Source organism: Chenopodium quinoa, unplaced genomic scaffold (genome assembly GCF_001683475.1).
Source record: "Chenopodium quinoa cultivar QQ74 unplaced genomic scaffold, ASM168347v1, whole genome shotgun sequence".
In the NCBI taxonomy this organism is placed as follows: domain Eukaryota; kingdom Viridiplantae; phylum Streptophyta; class Magnoliopsida; order Caryophyllales; family Amaranthaceae; genus Chenopodium; species Chenopodium quinoa.
This window is the reverse complement of record NW_018742390.1, coordinates 7,298,585-7,314,826: the sequence shown is the minus strand read 5'-3', so window position 1 is coordinate 7,314,826 and position 16,242 is coordinate 7,298,585. Positions and strand designations below refer to the sequence as shown.

Genomic DNA, 16,242 nt, shown 5'->3' with positions numbered 1-16,242 from the left:
CTAGCCTCACGGGCACCGCCCAACCACCACATATCCACTAGCGCTCAAACCCAAAACCTAAAACTCATCCCGTAGCCACCACACACAAACCCGAAACCAACCCCGCTGCAACCATACCTCACAAAACCTAAAACCAAACCCCGAACCACCACACAACCACCCCGTAACGCTCCCACACTAACTCACACCACTTACCCTTAGCCAACCCAAAAATCACCTTGCATCCTTAAAAATTACCCACCACCGACACCAGCCCTCATCGAAATACCCACCGACCCATATCACCTAAATTAAATTCGTTTGAAATTGGTGGTTCGACCACCACCATAACCGCGAACTTTCGGTCATCATTGTCCATGGGTAGATCTTCACCACCCCAATGGGTAGATCTTCTCCTACTCCCTATATTCTAAATTTTTTTCGGCTTATGTTCTAAAGTTTTTCCTATAATCTAAATTTTTTCAACTTATGTTCCAAATTATTTTTTACTCCGTATGTTCTAAATTTTTTTTAAGCTTATGTTCTAAATGTGTTCCTATGTTCTAAATTATTTTTTCAACTTATGTTCTAAATGTGTTCCTATGTTCTAAATTATTTTTTCAGCTTATGTTCTAAATTTTTTCCTAATGTTCTGATGGGCATTAGAACGGTCGCACATTCCACACTCAATCAAACACACTTATAAACAAACATCCTACAAACCAAGCATAATGATAAGTAAGAATTCAGTCCATAAGGAACGGGATATGGTTGCTAAAGATTTTAACACTTAAGCTAATTCGAAGTCTTTGGTGAATTGGGGGTTCGTCACATAGACAAACAAACTATGGTTCTGAATCGATGGATTAAAGGCACTAGGGAATGAGATCCACTCAACTAAGGCAATTAGGCAAACGGGGAGTAAAATACACAAGATATAGCAAGGACTATATGTAAGATCAACCTCATGCAATGAGAAAAAAAACTCACACTACCAAACTTAGATTCCTCATTAGTTTGGCAATAGAAGATACATGATCAAATTGCAATAAGTAATGACAAACTCAATTCACATTTCCATGTCAAACTAAGCATATCATGCTATCAAGCTCCTAAGTCATGGGTAGCTAATCCTATCATGAAGAACTAACAAGCAATCTCAGACAATCAATTTAATTGCAATACAAATGTCAATAACCCTCCCACATTCACATAACTAACCAATATGTTGAGTTTCACCCAACCCCTAGCAAAGAGGACTACTCACAACTCATTTTAAGTGACATGCAAACAAAGGTTAGGGTTCTAATTGCTTTAATAATTGGGGAAAAGTGATTAACAATTAAATAAACACTCATCTAACAACAAATTATCAAGAACTAAAGGGATTCGAGTAACATGTAAAAACCAAATAAAACCAGAAATTAAGTAGATGAAGGTGGAAGAAATTACTATTTGAAGTTTCAAAATGCTGAATACAAAGTGCCAAATCTTGAGAATCCTTGAAACTCACTATTACAATGATTAATTTGATGAAAACTAAACTAAATTACCAAAATGGATTATTTCAAACTAAGAGGAGTTGCTTAAAACTATACTACTGTTGTCCAACTCTCAAATGAACTAAAGGGGAAGTATTTATACTCCCCGATTTACATAGGTTAATCCGTCAAAATAAAACGGATTTCCAGTGAGGAGCATGCGCTCCTAGCCCTGGAGCGGGCGCTCCTACCAAGCTGCATGCCCGCTCCTATCATCGATAGAATGAGGCAGGGAGGAGCGGGAGGAGCGGCTGATAGTGTGTGCGCCCGCTCCCTTGTTCTTCAGCACATGGCTGATTCAATCTTCAAGGGGAGGAGCGGTCGTTCCAAGGAGGGTGCATGCCCGCTCCTCCCGCTTCATCTTGAGGCAGAATGACTTGGGGCAGCTTGTAGCGCCCGCTCAAGCTTGGGCGCTCGCCCGCTCCTCACAGGGTTGGAATTGGGCAGAATGTTGTCTATGATGAAGGAGCGCCTGCTCCTCCTAGAGTGGTGCACACCCGCTCCGCTTGGAGCGGGCTCTCCTTTCTCTGATTTCAAGACTTCCAAGCTTTGATTGTTTGCCAAAGGAAGTCATAATACCTGCAAATCATGGAAAAACACAAGCAAAGAGGGGGCGAAGCCAAGATACAACATTTTCATTCAAAACGGGCTAAAAAGAGGGGAAAAAATTGCAAAACCGGGTTTAAATCAACAAAATAAATGGTCAAGTAAACCACTTATCATGTTCTAAATTATTTTTCAGCTTATGTTATAAATTTATTCCTGTGCTATAAATTAATTTTTCAACTTATGTTCTAAAATTTTTTGGCTTATGTTCTAAAAATTTTCCAATGTTCTAAATTTTATTCTCTGTTTAAATTTTTTTTCTATGTTTTAAACCTGAACTCCTCAAAATTACAGAAATGCCATTACTAAAAGATCATTTTAGATGGTTAGATTAAAACTAATAAAGGGCTGAGATTGGTTCTTATATAAGATTGGATTCTTATATCCAGAAGGGTTCTTACATGAACCTTCATATATATATATGTGCATATTTTTTTAACAGAATGACCAAAATTTGATGTGCATAAATTTTGAACATAAGAAAATTCAAATTTTTTAGGAAATTTTGAGTTTTGGTATGTGAAAGATGAACCTAATTGAATTTTCGCACCCTTTTAAAATTTATTTTTATTTTGGTACCCGTCAAATTGAAAAATTATAGGTTTTGGTACCTCCGTCCATGTTTTGTTATGTTTTTCGTTTGTCGGCCTAGCCATAAAACTGCAACCTCCCAGCCACCCTTAGCCCCCGTCTCCCTCCCCGTGCGGCTGTCGGCAACCCTAATAATCACCTTCCAGCCACCAAAACACCAATTATCAGGTGCCGACGACCCCGAAGCCTAGCCACAGCAGCATGTCGCCGCGGCCAGACACACGACCCACAATTACCAAAGCCGCCGAACACACTCCAGCCGCCACCACCACCACTCGAAACTCCCTAATTCACCTCCGATTCGCCGCTCCATCACACCAGCACCACCAAAATTACCCCCTAAAAACCCTCCTAAAAACCCTAAACAGGTTTTGTTTTTCGGGTAGTTTTATGTGGGTTTCGGGGGGCAGCGTAAAGGGGAGGGTGTTTGTTTCAGGGGGAAGGAGGAGGAGGCCAACGAACAGGGGAGGGGGGTTGTTTTTCAGCGAACGGTGGTTGTTTTGGAGGGCAGTTGTGTGGCGGTTTAGCGGCTCAGACCGGAGGAGGGAAAGGGAGGAGGCAGGCTCGCCAGCGCCGGGAAAATGAATGGGCATCGGCAGCCGGGACGGGGAGGGGGAAGGGTGGCTGACGGGGAGGGGTGGCAGTGACTGGTTGGTTTTTTTTTTTTTTTTTTTTTTTTTTGTTTTTTAAAAGGTTTTTTTAGTAAATTAAATTATTAAATTATTAGATAATGGGCTCCGCAAACGGAAAATTTAACAGAACATGGACGGAGGTATCAAAACCTATAATTTTACACTTTGATGGGTACTAAAAAAAAAGTTTTTATGCAGGAGCTTGTCTAGTTTTTGTTCCAGCTCGACTTTATAGGAGACACTATCATGAGTGTCATTGTATCATTTAATTCTGTATTTTATTATTCACTCACATTAAACTTAGCATTTGTGATTAAGGTCTAGCTTGGAGTGCTCTCCTACCTATTAAGTGAGATGCTTTATTTTACAGACCTACAATTCCCTTTTTGGAGCATATCCATTGTTTCTATTCAGATTTTGCTTTCTGTAATGGATCTTTTGCTTTTAAGGCAACCTGTGAGTGTAGTCTATTTGTACCTCTTCCTCTATCATGAAATGATTGCTTAGCTATATTAGCTTGTATCTAGGCCATATCATCTATTCCTCTCTCTCTCTCTCTCCTTCCATTCCTTTTGTAATTTAGTGGATTTGTGTGACATACAATGTGCTATTACAAAACTGGAATTTTTGTGCTACTTTTATGGGTTTTACAAACAGTTTTAGAGGTAAGAAAGCAACATACAAGTGAAATATTAGCTAATGAAAAATCATTTATAGATCGATCCTTCCTTATTTTTAATCCATCGATGTTCTTTCCCTACTAAGGATGTAACTTTTGAACTTGAAAAAAAAATAAGAAAGAAAAAAAATTAGAGGGGAATATACAAGAGAAGGGCGAACAAAAAAGAGTAGGCTATAGGAGATCAGAGTATGTCAAAAAGCCATGTCAATACTATATTGTCAACATTAATAGAAATTCTAATGGAAGGCTACTCAATAGAACTAGGTGTCGAGGTGGTGGGAGAAGTTGAGAACCAAGTATATATGCTAAATAGAAAGAGTTGATACTAATGGTATCCTCATACCGCGCCACATTATGCTCATCCCCTGCATATGCTTATGTATTGGACCTTCAAAGTTGTGAGACACACAGCCATTCGTATTATTAAGTATTTGAGTTTATGTGTTGGATCTTCAGAGTTGTGAAGCAAACGACTATTGTTATTGCTAAATATATTTTGGAGCATTGTTGAATGAAGGTAGAGATTTAGAGGTTAAATGCTCAAGGAAATATTCAACAGAAGTGTGTTTTTACTGTGATGTGATATATCAGATCAGCATAAAGATGGAGGTTTTAGAAATCAGATGCTCATCTTTGAAAACTAGTTTGCTTCCCTCTGCACTGCCCCTTCCTTTTTTAGTTGACTTGTTATTTGACTGGCTGGGATTTTATTATCATCAAGTCTAGGTTAGGCAAACTTAAAATAAATATTTTGTCTTAAACTTCGTATAATATTGTTGCACTATTATCCTTGTTTTATATCAATTCTTTTTTTCTTGGATGCTCCTTTTCCTGCCATTCACTTTTTTCTCTTGTCAAATGAGGTTCGTTTCTAACCGAGGACGGGGTTTAATGTAGGAAATAGATCCAACCTAGAAATGAAGTAGATCATTGATCTCCTTCCTCACCAGGAAAGGGAACAAATGGCTATTTAACTAATCTGTTATCCTAATTGACTTTGCAGATATTTACGGATTTGAAAACTCAAATACTGGCCTCACAGGTATATTTTCAATTACTTCTTTCTGCAATCCTTATTTTCTGTTTCAGTTAAAAACCAAGCAAGAGACTTCTGGTGCACTCTGCTTACAAGAAAAAGTTTTAGTTTATGTCTAAATTTTCATTCAAATAAGTCATCGTTGCTTTAGTTTTCCCAAACTTTGTTCCCATGAACAGTTAAATCTTCTTTTGAATGCATGAGGTTTTTATTTTATTTTATTTTATTTTTTTAAGTGCATAGTTTGTGGTCTATTACTAATAGATTCCATCACTTGCATTATAAGGTGACTTTTAAAGATTATGGATCATTAGTGAAATTAATATCCAACTTCTTATACAAAACATGTGAAATTCACTTAACTGATTCAACCTCTTGATACTTGCAGCCAGTGGAACAACAGCAGCGCCTTGTGCTTTGTTTTGACAAATTAATGGCAGATGTATCCCGAAGTTTAGATTCAAAAAACAGGGACAAGTTTACCCGGAACTTGACTGTTTTCAGGCATGACTTCCGTATGAAGTAGCTCTACTATTATGGACAGGAAATTCTTCTCGTAAATTATAATTTAAGCATATCATTTTGTCTTTCATATATGCTTCGATATGTTGGAGTACCTGGATGGGAGGTGCTGATTTCACCTCAAGATCAATGCGCAGGAGAATCGTGTTTTCTTTGTATAGTCTTGTTAGCACAGTAAAAGTAGGATCGATTTGGACATTAAATTTTAGTATACTAACATAATAGGTTCTAGTTCACTTAGTCTTATGCTTACAAACTGCTAGGATGAAGTTCTTTAATCATATGCCAGAATGCTACAGAGCAACAGGAAATCTTAGGTCAAGTTCATTTTTGTTTAGTAAAATGGAACGCGTTGGATGTCTGGATTGTACTAGTTGTACGTCCGACAGTTCTGCATATTTGTTTTGTACAAGAACTTCACAATTCTTTTGACTGTCGATAATGAAAAGATGAATCTGCTTGTATCCCTTCCTTTCTTTCATTTGTTCGCAGGAGTTATTTAAGCTGAGCACATGATTTGGAAACTCGCTTCTCTCCAATTCTTTGTAGCTTGCTTTTATTTGTTACTATTGAATGCTCAAACATATGGTTGTAGAGTGAAATATGGAGTGCTTGAATTTGACGGTCTAATTTCATCTGATTTCTTTATAATCCAAATTGAATTAGTAATTAAATTTGGATTGAAATTAAATTTGATCCGAATAATGTTCATTCACCCCTATATACAAAAAAGTATAGCACGAAACAAATAGATTAGGTAAAAACCTTGAAAATCAATTTCGGTTCAATTTGAAGTTTAAAGCCTCCACTGGTCATTTTTAGCTATTAGATTTTACTTTAATTTTTAGAACAAAATTAAACCTCAATTCTTCCAAAAATATTAGAAAAGAGAACTTATGATTTTAATTATTTATATGATTAAAGTTAAGATTTAATGTTAGAAACATGAGATATTGGAAAATATATTTGTGATATATTTTCCGTGGATATCATTAGGAGAATAATATATTTATGTTTATTTTATATTGAAATATTGTTTAGAGAAAATAAGTATATAAGATTTAGGGGTTATGCTAGTATATCTTTTAGAAAAATTATTGGAAAAATTGAAAAGAATAATCTCATCTTTGCTCAATCTGCTCAAAACAAGCCAACCTTTGCATATTCTGGGAACGGGCCAACCTTTACCCCTTATTTTCTTTAAACGGTCCCTTTTACAAGTTACCTGATTAGCAGGTTAACTTTTTTTTTTAAAAAAAATTTTCTGTAATCATCTTCAACACCATAATCACCAGCACCATTCACCATAACCACCACATCACCACCTAACACTCCATATTTATCCAAAGTAATTTATCCCCCCCCGAAATCCACCGTGTCGACCAGAGCTCTACCCCACCCAACCCCAAAATCAGACTCAATTTGATTTCCAAAGTAATCACAATGGTCAATTTGATTTACAAAGTAATTGAAGTTGAAGGTGCCTGAAAGTTTAAAGAAAGACTCAATTTGATTTCCAAAAGAAAAAATGGAGAGATTTGGTATAAACTTTGGCTGTGTAATTAGATCGCTTCACCATGGCCAAATTCTAGAATTAAAATTGCTTGCTTCGAGGTGGTTTTGTACGGCGAGGAAGGGCTGGGGGTGATTTCGGTCCTTGGGGTAAGTTGGATGAGTTATTCTGTATGGCTTTGTTGATTGCTGGTGGTGGGTTGGTGGCTTGTTGTTGTGAGCGGAAGGAGCTTGCGTGGTGATGGGCGGCTACTGGAAACGCTGGTGGATGCAGGTTTGTTGGTTGTGGTCAACTGGTCAAGGCTCGGTGGATGTGCGGCTTTGTTGATTGTTGGTGATGGGTCGGCCGGCGGGAAAGGGGGTAGCTATGGTGGTGGTGGGGGCTGAGTCAAGAGGAAGGAGGTGGTTCTTTTTTAATTTTTTTTTTCTTTTTTCTTTTGGGGTTTTTTTAATTATTTAAGCTAACAACCAATTAATAGGTGACACGTGGCAAGTCACCTTCTAAAACAGGTTACTAAATTATAAAATCGGTCAAAGACTTGTTTTAAGAAAATAGGGGGTAAAGGTTGGCCCGTTCACATAATACGTAGAGATTGACTTGTTTTGAGCAGATGGAGCAAATGTAGGATTATTCTTTTCACTTTTTCCAAGATTATTTCTTATCTTATGAGTTTAGGTTTTTGTATAAATACTCTAATTATTGATCAATGATAAAAGGAAAAATTGCCCAGAATAATCCCACCTCTAGGTTGTCCGCTAAAAATAATCTCACCTTTGGATTATTTTTAAATAATCCCACCTTTATACCCACCCCGCTATAAATGGTCCCAACCGGTCATTTAACTTGTTATACCAAGTTACCATACACGTGGTAGCCTGTAATTGGTCAAAAAAATAAAAATCAAATCAAATCAAATCAAATAAATCTTTTTTTATAAAAAAAAGTAAAATAAAAAATTAATATTCAAAAACCATCATCCACCCAAGCCAACCTCAACCCCATACACGCGGCTCCGGAAGACACGCGGCTCCGGCCATCCACGAAAACCCAGCTCCGACGTGCGACTTACCCCCTCCCCCTAAACCACCCCAACCCTCTTTCTCACTCCTTTCCCCGCGAAAACCCAAGCGAGCCACCACGATTTCTAGCCGCGTTGTCGAACCCCCTTAAACCCAGCTCCGGTGCGCCGACCACCCCCATGCCCAAATTCTGCTCACATCGATCTCCTCCGTCCACCGTTTCCAGCTGCATAATGGGCAATTGGTTCGTCCCCCAATCCCGGCCCCACCGAACTCCCTGTTCCCCGTTTCCACCCTGTCGAACTCCCTTGCCCATTCAACCCGTTTTCTAGGATTTGGTTTGGTGGGTTTGGTGGATTTTCGAATGGTTGAGTTAATGGGTTAGTGGGGTTTTGGGGTTGGGTTGGCTGGGTGGGGTTCCGGTGAGTGCGATATATCTCCATAGCGGTGGTTTCAGTTCTGGGTGGGATGGTGCCATGGTGGTTCTAGGGTTTGGCTTTGGGTGGTGGTGGGATGGTGGTGCTGGTGGTTTTTTTTTTTTTTGTTGTAAACCACCTGTGGATAAATATATTAAAGGAGGTCAATTTCCGCCAAAATTAAGAGGCTTTGGGGAAAAGGACCTAAACAAACGAGTTCGTTACAACCTCTAGAATCCCACCTTGCAACATGATTGGCTAGAGTATTACTCGCATGCTTAACATGAGAAAAAGAACAAACATCAAAGATACTAGAAAGATTACAAATATCATCGATAATAAGAGAGAAAGGAGTAAATCCTATAGCCTTCATCTTGACCCCTTGCACAACGTTCTTTGCATCACTCTCAAGCACAATCGAAAAATACCCAAGTCTGGCAGCCAATTGTAGACCATATCTACAAGTCGTAGCTTCTGCCAAATCTGGAGCCCAGCCAGCAGCCTCCTTCCGTACAGCAGGAGCTCGAATAATGCCATTCTCATCCCTGATGACTACCCTGAGACCTGTAGAGCTCCCTACATGTGCATCCACATTCACTTTAACTACACCCAAGCTAGGACATTCCCACTGTAATCCCCGTATTTTTAATATGTTATAAATGAAATTTAATTTTATTTGTAATATTGTTTTGTATTTTTCCGTAATTTAATTTCAAAATATTAAAATTATTAATTAGGGTCAAAAATTATTTTGGGACAAATTATTTTATGAACCTTCATTCTATAATTTATTTCAATACAACTAAAGCTTAGTCCATTTCATTCATTTGGCCCATTAATTTTATGAGACCCAATCTTTCTACTTACCCTACAACGTTCTCTCCTATAAATACCCCATGAATCCCCAAAAAATTTCCACACAAAAAGGTTAGTCTTATTTTCTTTCTCCTTTGTTTTATTAATTTGTGTAATTATAATTATTGATTTATGGGTTTTGATTTTATTGTTTGAAATTAATTTAATTAGTATCAAATTGTATTTTGATGATTAAATTTGATGATTTCAGATTTTATAAATGTCATAATTTTCAGATTTTGCAAATTTTATAACCTAGGGTTTTTAATTATTGAAAATCATGATTTTAGGGTTTTTATGAACAATTGATTTAGGGCTTTTATAGTAATGATGTTTTGAAATTTTGGTGATTGTAACTAATGATTAGTTTAACTTAATTTCAGATTATTTTGAACATGTAATTCGTGTTTTAATTTTTAGATTTTCGTTCGTTAATATTAATCCCGTTTTAATCCCGGTCGGGTTTTGAACTCATCAGATTTTGATAAAAAAAAAAATTACAGTTTTCCATGTAGAAACAACGTTTTAAGAATGACTCACTACTTTAGTAGTGAGCACCACCCTCTAGTGGCCAAACTCAGCCTCTAAATATGATTTTCGGGCAGTTTTTGATTTTAACGAAGTTTTTTTTATACTTAAAATATTATCCTTGAGTTTGATTGATAAAATTAATTATGTTTAAAGTTAATTAAGCATAAATATATGTTTTTATTGAAGTTTTAAGTGCTGGAAATAGTTTCTAAGTATTACTTTTGATGTTTTATAAAGAGGGTTTAATCACCCATTAAAAAGGGAGATTATTAGGGGTTTTTAAATAATTTTAAGATTTTTATTAAACTTTAAACTTGCTGTAATTTCATGTATAAGAGTGTATTTTAAGGTTTTTATGAAGAAAATTTAAAGAACTATATATAAGCCTTTAATTTTAACTAAAGGGAAGGTTTTAAAGTGTTGTTTGATTTGGATTTTGAAAGTTTTAAAGTAAGTTAGTATTGCTGTAAATTTGATTGATTAGGTATTGATTGAGATTTTATTGTTTGGTTTAGGAGAGGAGTTTATTGAAGGTGATTTCTAGTTTTAAAGTGGCCAACCGAATTGTTTACACAAGGTACGTACAAGTTACGAAACCTTGCGTTTAGGTGCATGTTTAAGGACGAATCGAAAACTTAGTATCATGTATAGGGATGACTGGGTTAAATTGTTTGGTTATACATTGTGAAATTCATGTGATGTGCACTATTTTATATTGCAAGTATTATTTGTGCTCTAATTATGCAAGGTGCACTTAGAGGCAAAAGTATGTGATTGGTGTAAAGATTAATTTATTACTCATTCATGATTATGCAAGCAGGATGAGTAAAGGAAGAATTCAAGTCTTATAAGACGAGGTTAATGTTTTTGGGTGCCTTATGCATTCAAGGTGTTTATACACCTAGGCAGTTAAAGGAATAAATAATAAATGTTGCTTGTCACTAATAAATCAAGAATTGAAATTGGAAAGTTGTTTTACTTGATTGAATTGATATTGGATTGATTGTATTGTTTGCATATGAGTCATCACCAAGTCTAAACCTGTAAATTACGTAAAGTGTAAGATGGATGAGCAATAAAACTTTGGATTGGTGCACTTCTGGAGTAATGACAATCAGGGGTTGGGGTACACGGGGTATTAGCCATGTAGTTTTCTCGAGGTCTTCTGATCTAAGAGTCTCTTATTTCAAATACTTTTCAAAACTAGGAGTTAGGTGAGATCTCATACTAACTACGGTCACGGAGTCGCGCCCGTGGTCGTTGAATGTTTATTGATGTTTCCGAAAGGAGGCATGGGGTTTTTCTTTTATTGATGTTCCAAATGGGACATGGGTTGGACAACCTTGTCTATTGCTAAAATCCAATGGAATAAATAAATAAGTTAGTTAATATCAACTAGTGAGGTCATAATAAATTTGATAATTGAGCCACGTGTTGAGTCTGTATTTTAATGATGCTTCTGCTTGATTATTAGTAGCATGTTAGGTATTTCTTAATTTATTTCGCAGCTTGTATGTACTCAGCTTTGCTGATTGCGTGCTTTTGTGTGTGTCTTTCTTTGGTCATGGCCTTCGCCTTTCAATGACCCTGTGACGATCCAATTTTTACACTTGTAATATTGGGGAGCAGATTAACCACATGTTCTTACACATGCAACATCTGTTTCTAGATGGTGGGATCTTGAGTGGAGTGTTGGTTACTTTTCTTATTTTATTTGCTATTTACATTTAAAGTTGTTTAAACTCAACTTTACTTTCATACTATTTCTATTAGTTTAAGTTTTGAATAAGGGCCTTAAGGATTCCAAGTTGTAAAATTTAATTTGGTTTTGGTTATTGGTTTTGAAACCTATATATATTTGTTTTAGTTTTTCCGCTGCTATTTTCTGATAAAACCTTAACGTTTGAACATGTGGCGGTATCACGCTAGTAATTCTCTTAGAATTGTTCAGGTTATTCACAGGTTTAAAGAGAGAGTTATTGGGGTGTTACACCCACGAGTTTGCTGATGAAGACCTTTGAGCTCCACCACGCAGGAACACCTTATTAACATATTCAACATAATCATGGACTGATTTTGTCAGATTAGTTGCAATACTTATGGGACATTGACTTCCATTATCAAACGTGATCTTATTTCGACACCACCAAGCAGCCCAAGCTAGAGTTACCATCGATCTCAGCTCCTCGCTTGTGGAATGTGAAGCCAGTCACAGAAATCTGTCTCTGAAACATGTGACAGGAGCTTGAGTAGTGAGTTGGATGAAGTTGCTCGCTGCCCAAATGTCTCGTGCAGCCCTGCATTCAAAAGTGGCGTGAATCACTGTCTCATCTCCGCAACCACAAATTGAGCACATTTTATCAGCCACCATATGTCGATAATGTAACCTTTCCCTTACAACAAGAAAGCCCTTGCAGGCCCTCCATAAGAAATGGGCAAGCTTCGGGGGTCCCTTAAGACCCCAAATAATTCTCCACGCCTCATCATGTGGCTGTCTTTGGACAGTAGCAGGACCTTGTTTTGCAAGCCAGTATCCAGATTTCACAGAGTACTCCCCACTCTTATTTGGCCACCAATACATCCCATATTTCATACTACAATACGACAATGGTATTGACATAATTTGTGTTTGTTCAGCAGCATTAAAATTATCTCTAATCACCTTAACTCGCCAAGACATTGTCTCATGGTCAATTAAATCGCATACTCACAACCCCAACTCACTATTAGGTAAGGGTGTACACTACAAAAAAATGTCCATATAGAAACGGAATTCTAGCGATGGAATTTTATCCGTTTCTAAATTAGAGACGGAATAAAAATATCCGTCTCTATATTAATTTAGAGACGGAATTTAAAAATCCGTTTCTAAATTAGAGACGAAATTAAAAATTCCGTTGCTAAATTAGCAACGGAATTGAAAATCCGTCTCTAAATTAGAAACGGATTTTTTTTCCGTTGCTAAATTAGCAACGGATTTATTTTCCGTTACTAAATTTAGAGACGGATTTTTTTTTTCCGTTGCTAAGTTAGAGACGGAAATTTTTTTTCCGTTGCTAATATGAGCGAAGGATTTTTGATTCCGTCTCTAGCTAGATAATTTTTGAAACTAATTATTTAAAATATTACATACATTAGATACGAATTATGTAAGTTAAATTCATCTCTAAACTAGAAACGGATTTTCAATCCGTCTCTAAACTAGAAACAGATTTTAAAATCCGTCTCTAAATTAGAGACGGATTTCAAAATCCGTTTCAACATTAGAGACAGATTTTAAATTCCATTTCTAAACTAGAGACGGATTTTAAATTCCGTCTCTAATATTTCTTTCATTTATTATCAATTATGTGCATAAAAGTAAACAAATAATATTTGGTATAGTTTGTACGAGTTTCACTATTTGACATTGAGGTCACGGGTTCGACTCCTACTAATAGCAATATTGCGATTCGAGATTAAAGGAAAGTCGAGTCGGGTTGACCCGAGTAAGGTCGACCCAAATAGCAACTCTTTTTTGGATTCAAAATATTTTTTCCCGTTGTTGAATCTAGCAACGGATTTTTTTTTTCCGTTGCTGAATCTAGCAACAGATTTTTTTAATCTGTTGCTAAAGCTAACGACAGATTTATTTTTCCGTTGCTAAATCCAGCGACGAATTTATTTTTTCCGTTGCTAAATCCAGCGACGGATTTGTTTTTTCCGTTGCTAAGTCCAACGACGGTTTTTTTTTTTCCGGTCTCTAAGTTTATTTAGCGACATGGTTTTTACCAACGAAGTGATTCCGTCGATATATCCGTAGCTAGCTATGTCCAGCGATGGATTTTTAGCAATAAGCAACGGATTTCACCTGTTGCTAAAAGGCCAAATTTTTGTAGTGGTAGGAACACACACCGAAGAATTTCCTGGCAGCCATGTGGATTCCCAAACCGAAATGTCACACCCGTTTCCCACTCTCCATTTTAATCCCTCCAAAAGCAGAGATTTTGACCCCCACATGCTACTCCACGTATAGCTCGAGTCATACCCTCGAAAAGCATCCAACACATCACAATTTTTAAAATATTTTGCTTTTAGAATAGAATGCAAGAGAGTACCTTTGTTATGGTGGAGGCGCCAAACTTGCTTTGCCAAGAGAGCTTGGTTAAAGCACCGAAGGTCACGAAAGCCTAATCCACCCATATTCTTCGGTTTGCATAAATATTCCCATTTCTGCAATGTAGCTTTTTTGTCGATCCCGTCGACCCCCACCAAAAGCGAGCTAAGAGAGCATGAAATTCATCAATAATACCATCGGGTATCCGTAGAATACTCACCATATAAGTCGGGATGGCCTGAGCTACCGCTTTGATCAATACTTCTTTTCCGGGCATATATAACAATTTCTCCTTCCAACCCTGCAACTTCTTCCAGAGATGCTCTTTTAAGCCTGCAAAAATAGTTATCTTCGATCTACCAATAATCGTCGGCAAGCCAAGGTACTTCTCATGCCTGTTAACTCCCGAACCCCAAAGTATCCACAATTTCTTTCCGACAAAAGGGACATACTTTTTTGCTAAAAGCCACTTCAGTTTTATCAAAATTAATCTTCTAGCCCGACGCTCTTTTATGTTTGCTAATTATATTAGCTATCACAGAGCACTCTTGAGTATTAGCTTTAGCAAACAAAATACTATCGTCAGCAAAAAATAAATGTGAAATCCGGGGGGGGGGGGGCACCATAACATACTCTAGCACCATGAACAAGACCATCTCTATCACCTTACAAGTTTTTTTTTTTTTTTTTTTTTTTTTTTTGTAAAAATTTGACCAATCAAGTAGCTACACTTGTCAAATAAACTAAAAAAAAACCTTATACAACCGGTTCCAGGTAAAATGGGACCATTAAAAAAGATCAGGGGTAAAGGTGAGATTATTTAAAAATAATTCAAAGGTGGGATTATTTTAGCGGACGGCCCAAAGGTGCGTGGGATTATTACGGGAAATTTTTCCATAATAAAACATGCCACTCATTGTCTATTTCACCATAATTTGTTATGGTATCAGAGTCAAATTAAATCTTAAAACCGTTTACCAAAAAAAAAAATCCCTTGATACATTTTTTGATATCTCATATCTCTAACATTTAATTATATAATAATAGTTATTACACACAAGTTTGTAAGTAAATAATTGAAAAGTAGTCTTCATAATACTATATACTAAAGTAATTAAAAGGGGGGACACTTGGCATTATTTTGTGAAAAAAATTTCCCTCCAAAATGCTCAGCTTTTTTTTAAAAGAAAAAAATTAAAATTATTTTAATAAATTATATATATAACACATAAGAATTTAAAGGATAGACATTAATAAATTCAAATTAAAAAAAAAAAAAAAAAAAAAAAAAACAGTTGCATAAGCCATTTTTTAGGTATGTTACATGTGTCATTTAATTTCAATGAACTCTTTTTCAATTGACTATTACTCGTATTATTAATAAATCATACTTTATTAATTCGTGCAAGGGGCCAAAACTAGTCCTACCTATATAATAAAGATCGCCATCACATTGGGGACACTTGGCATTATTTTGTGAAAAAAAAATTTCCCTCCAAAATGCTCTGCTTTTTTTTAAAAGAAAAAAAAATTGAAATTATTTTAATAAATTATATATATAACACATAAGAATTTATAGGATAGACATTAATAAATTCAAAAAAAAAAAAAAACTCTGTTGCATAAGCAATTTTTTTAGGTATGTTACATGTGTCATTTAATTTCAATGAACGCTTTTTCAATTGACTATTACTCGTATTATTAATAAATCATACTTTATAAATCCGTGCAAGGGGCCAAAACTAGTCCTACTTATAAAATAAAGATCGTCATCACATTGGAGATTGTTTCCGGACATCAAATATACATACTTGATTTCTTTCTGATTAACCTCGATTATTATGATCAATTATTATTAGAAAGAATAATAATTAGGACAAGTGATGATTATGCAAATAGATTTTAAGCAGTAAATATCAAATTATGAGTCACCTAATCTAAAACGACCCAATTAAATTCAATTTGAATGACCTAATACACGTGTCACCTCTACAAACTTAGCAAAATAATACCTCTACAATGTTCAATGTTTTATTTTGGAAAGGACCTCTATTTTGAGGAGATGTTTGTCAAAGGTTGTTTTATTATGGAATAACCATAAAGGTGTTATTATTTATTTATTTTTTTGAAAAAAAAGGTTAGAGGTTGTATTATTCTTGACAATTCTAATAATAATTAAGGCAAATGTGAGGTGTGGTTGTAAGACTTTTGTTCGATTCATGT

General features: G+C 36.0%; 2 protein-coding genes across 3 annotated transcripts in view; one reads left to right on the top strand and one right to left on the bottom strand.

Annotated features, from left to right (window-relative positions):
• LOC110700597 (exportin-7-like) overlaps window positions 1–6,057 on the top strand; it is a 38,509-nt gene extending 32,452 nt beyond the window's left edge. For both annotated transcript variants that reach the window (XM_021878159.1, XM_021878166.1), the window contains exons 28-29: window positions 5,035–5,073; window positions 5,456–6,057. In XM_021878159.1, coding sequence (XP_021733851.1) covers window positions 5,035–5,073; window positions 5,456–5,593 — 177 coding nt within the window. In that variant the 3' untranslated portion in view covers window positions 5,594–6,057. The remainder of the gene's footprint in view (window positions 1–5,034; window positions 5,074–5,455) is intronic.
• Window positions 6,058–8,691: 2,634 nt separating this feature from the next.
• LOC110701321 lies at window positions 8,692–12,096 on the bottom strand. Its single transcript, XM_021878962.1, has 2 exons — window positions 11,917–12,096; window positions 8,692–9,165 (listed from the first exon to the last, which is right to left on the bottom strand). The coding sequence occupies exons 1-2, from the start codon at window positions 12,094–12,096 to the stop codon at window positions 8,692–8,694; spliced, it is 654 nt and encodes a 217-aa protein (XP_021734654.1).
• Between the last annotated feature and the right edge of the window lie 4,146 nt (window positions 12,097–16,242).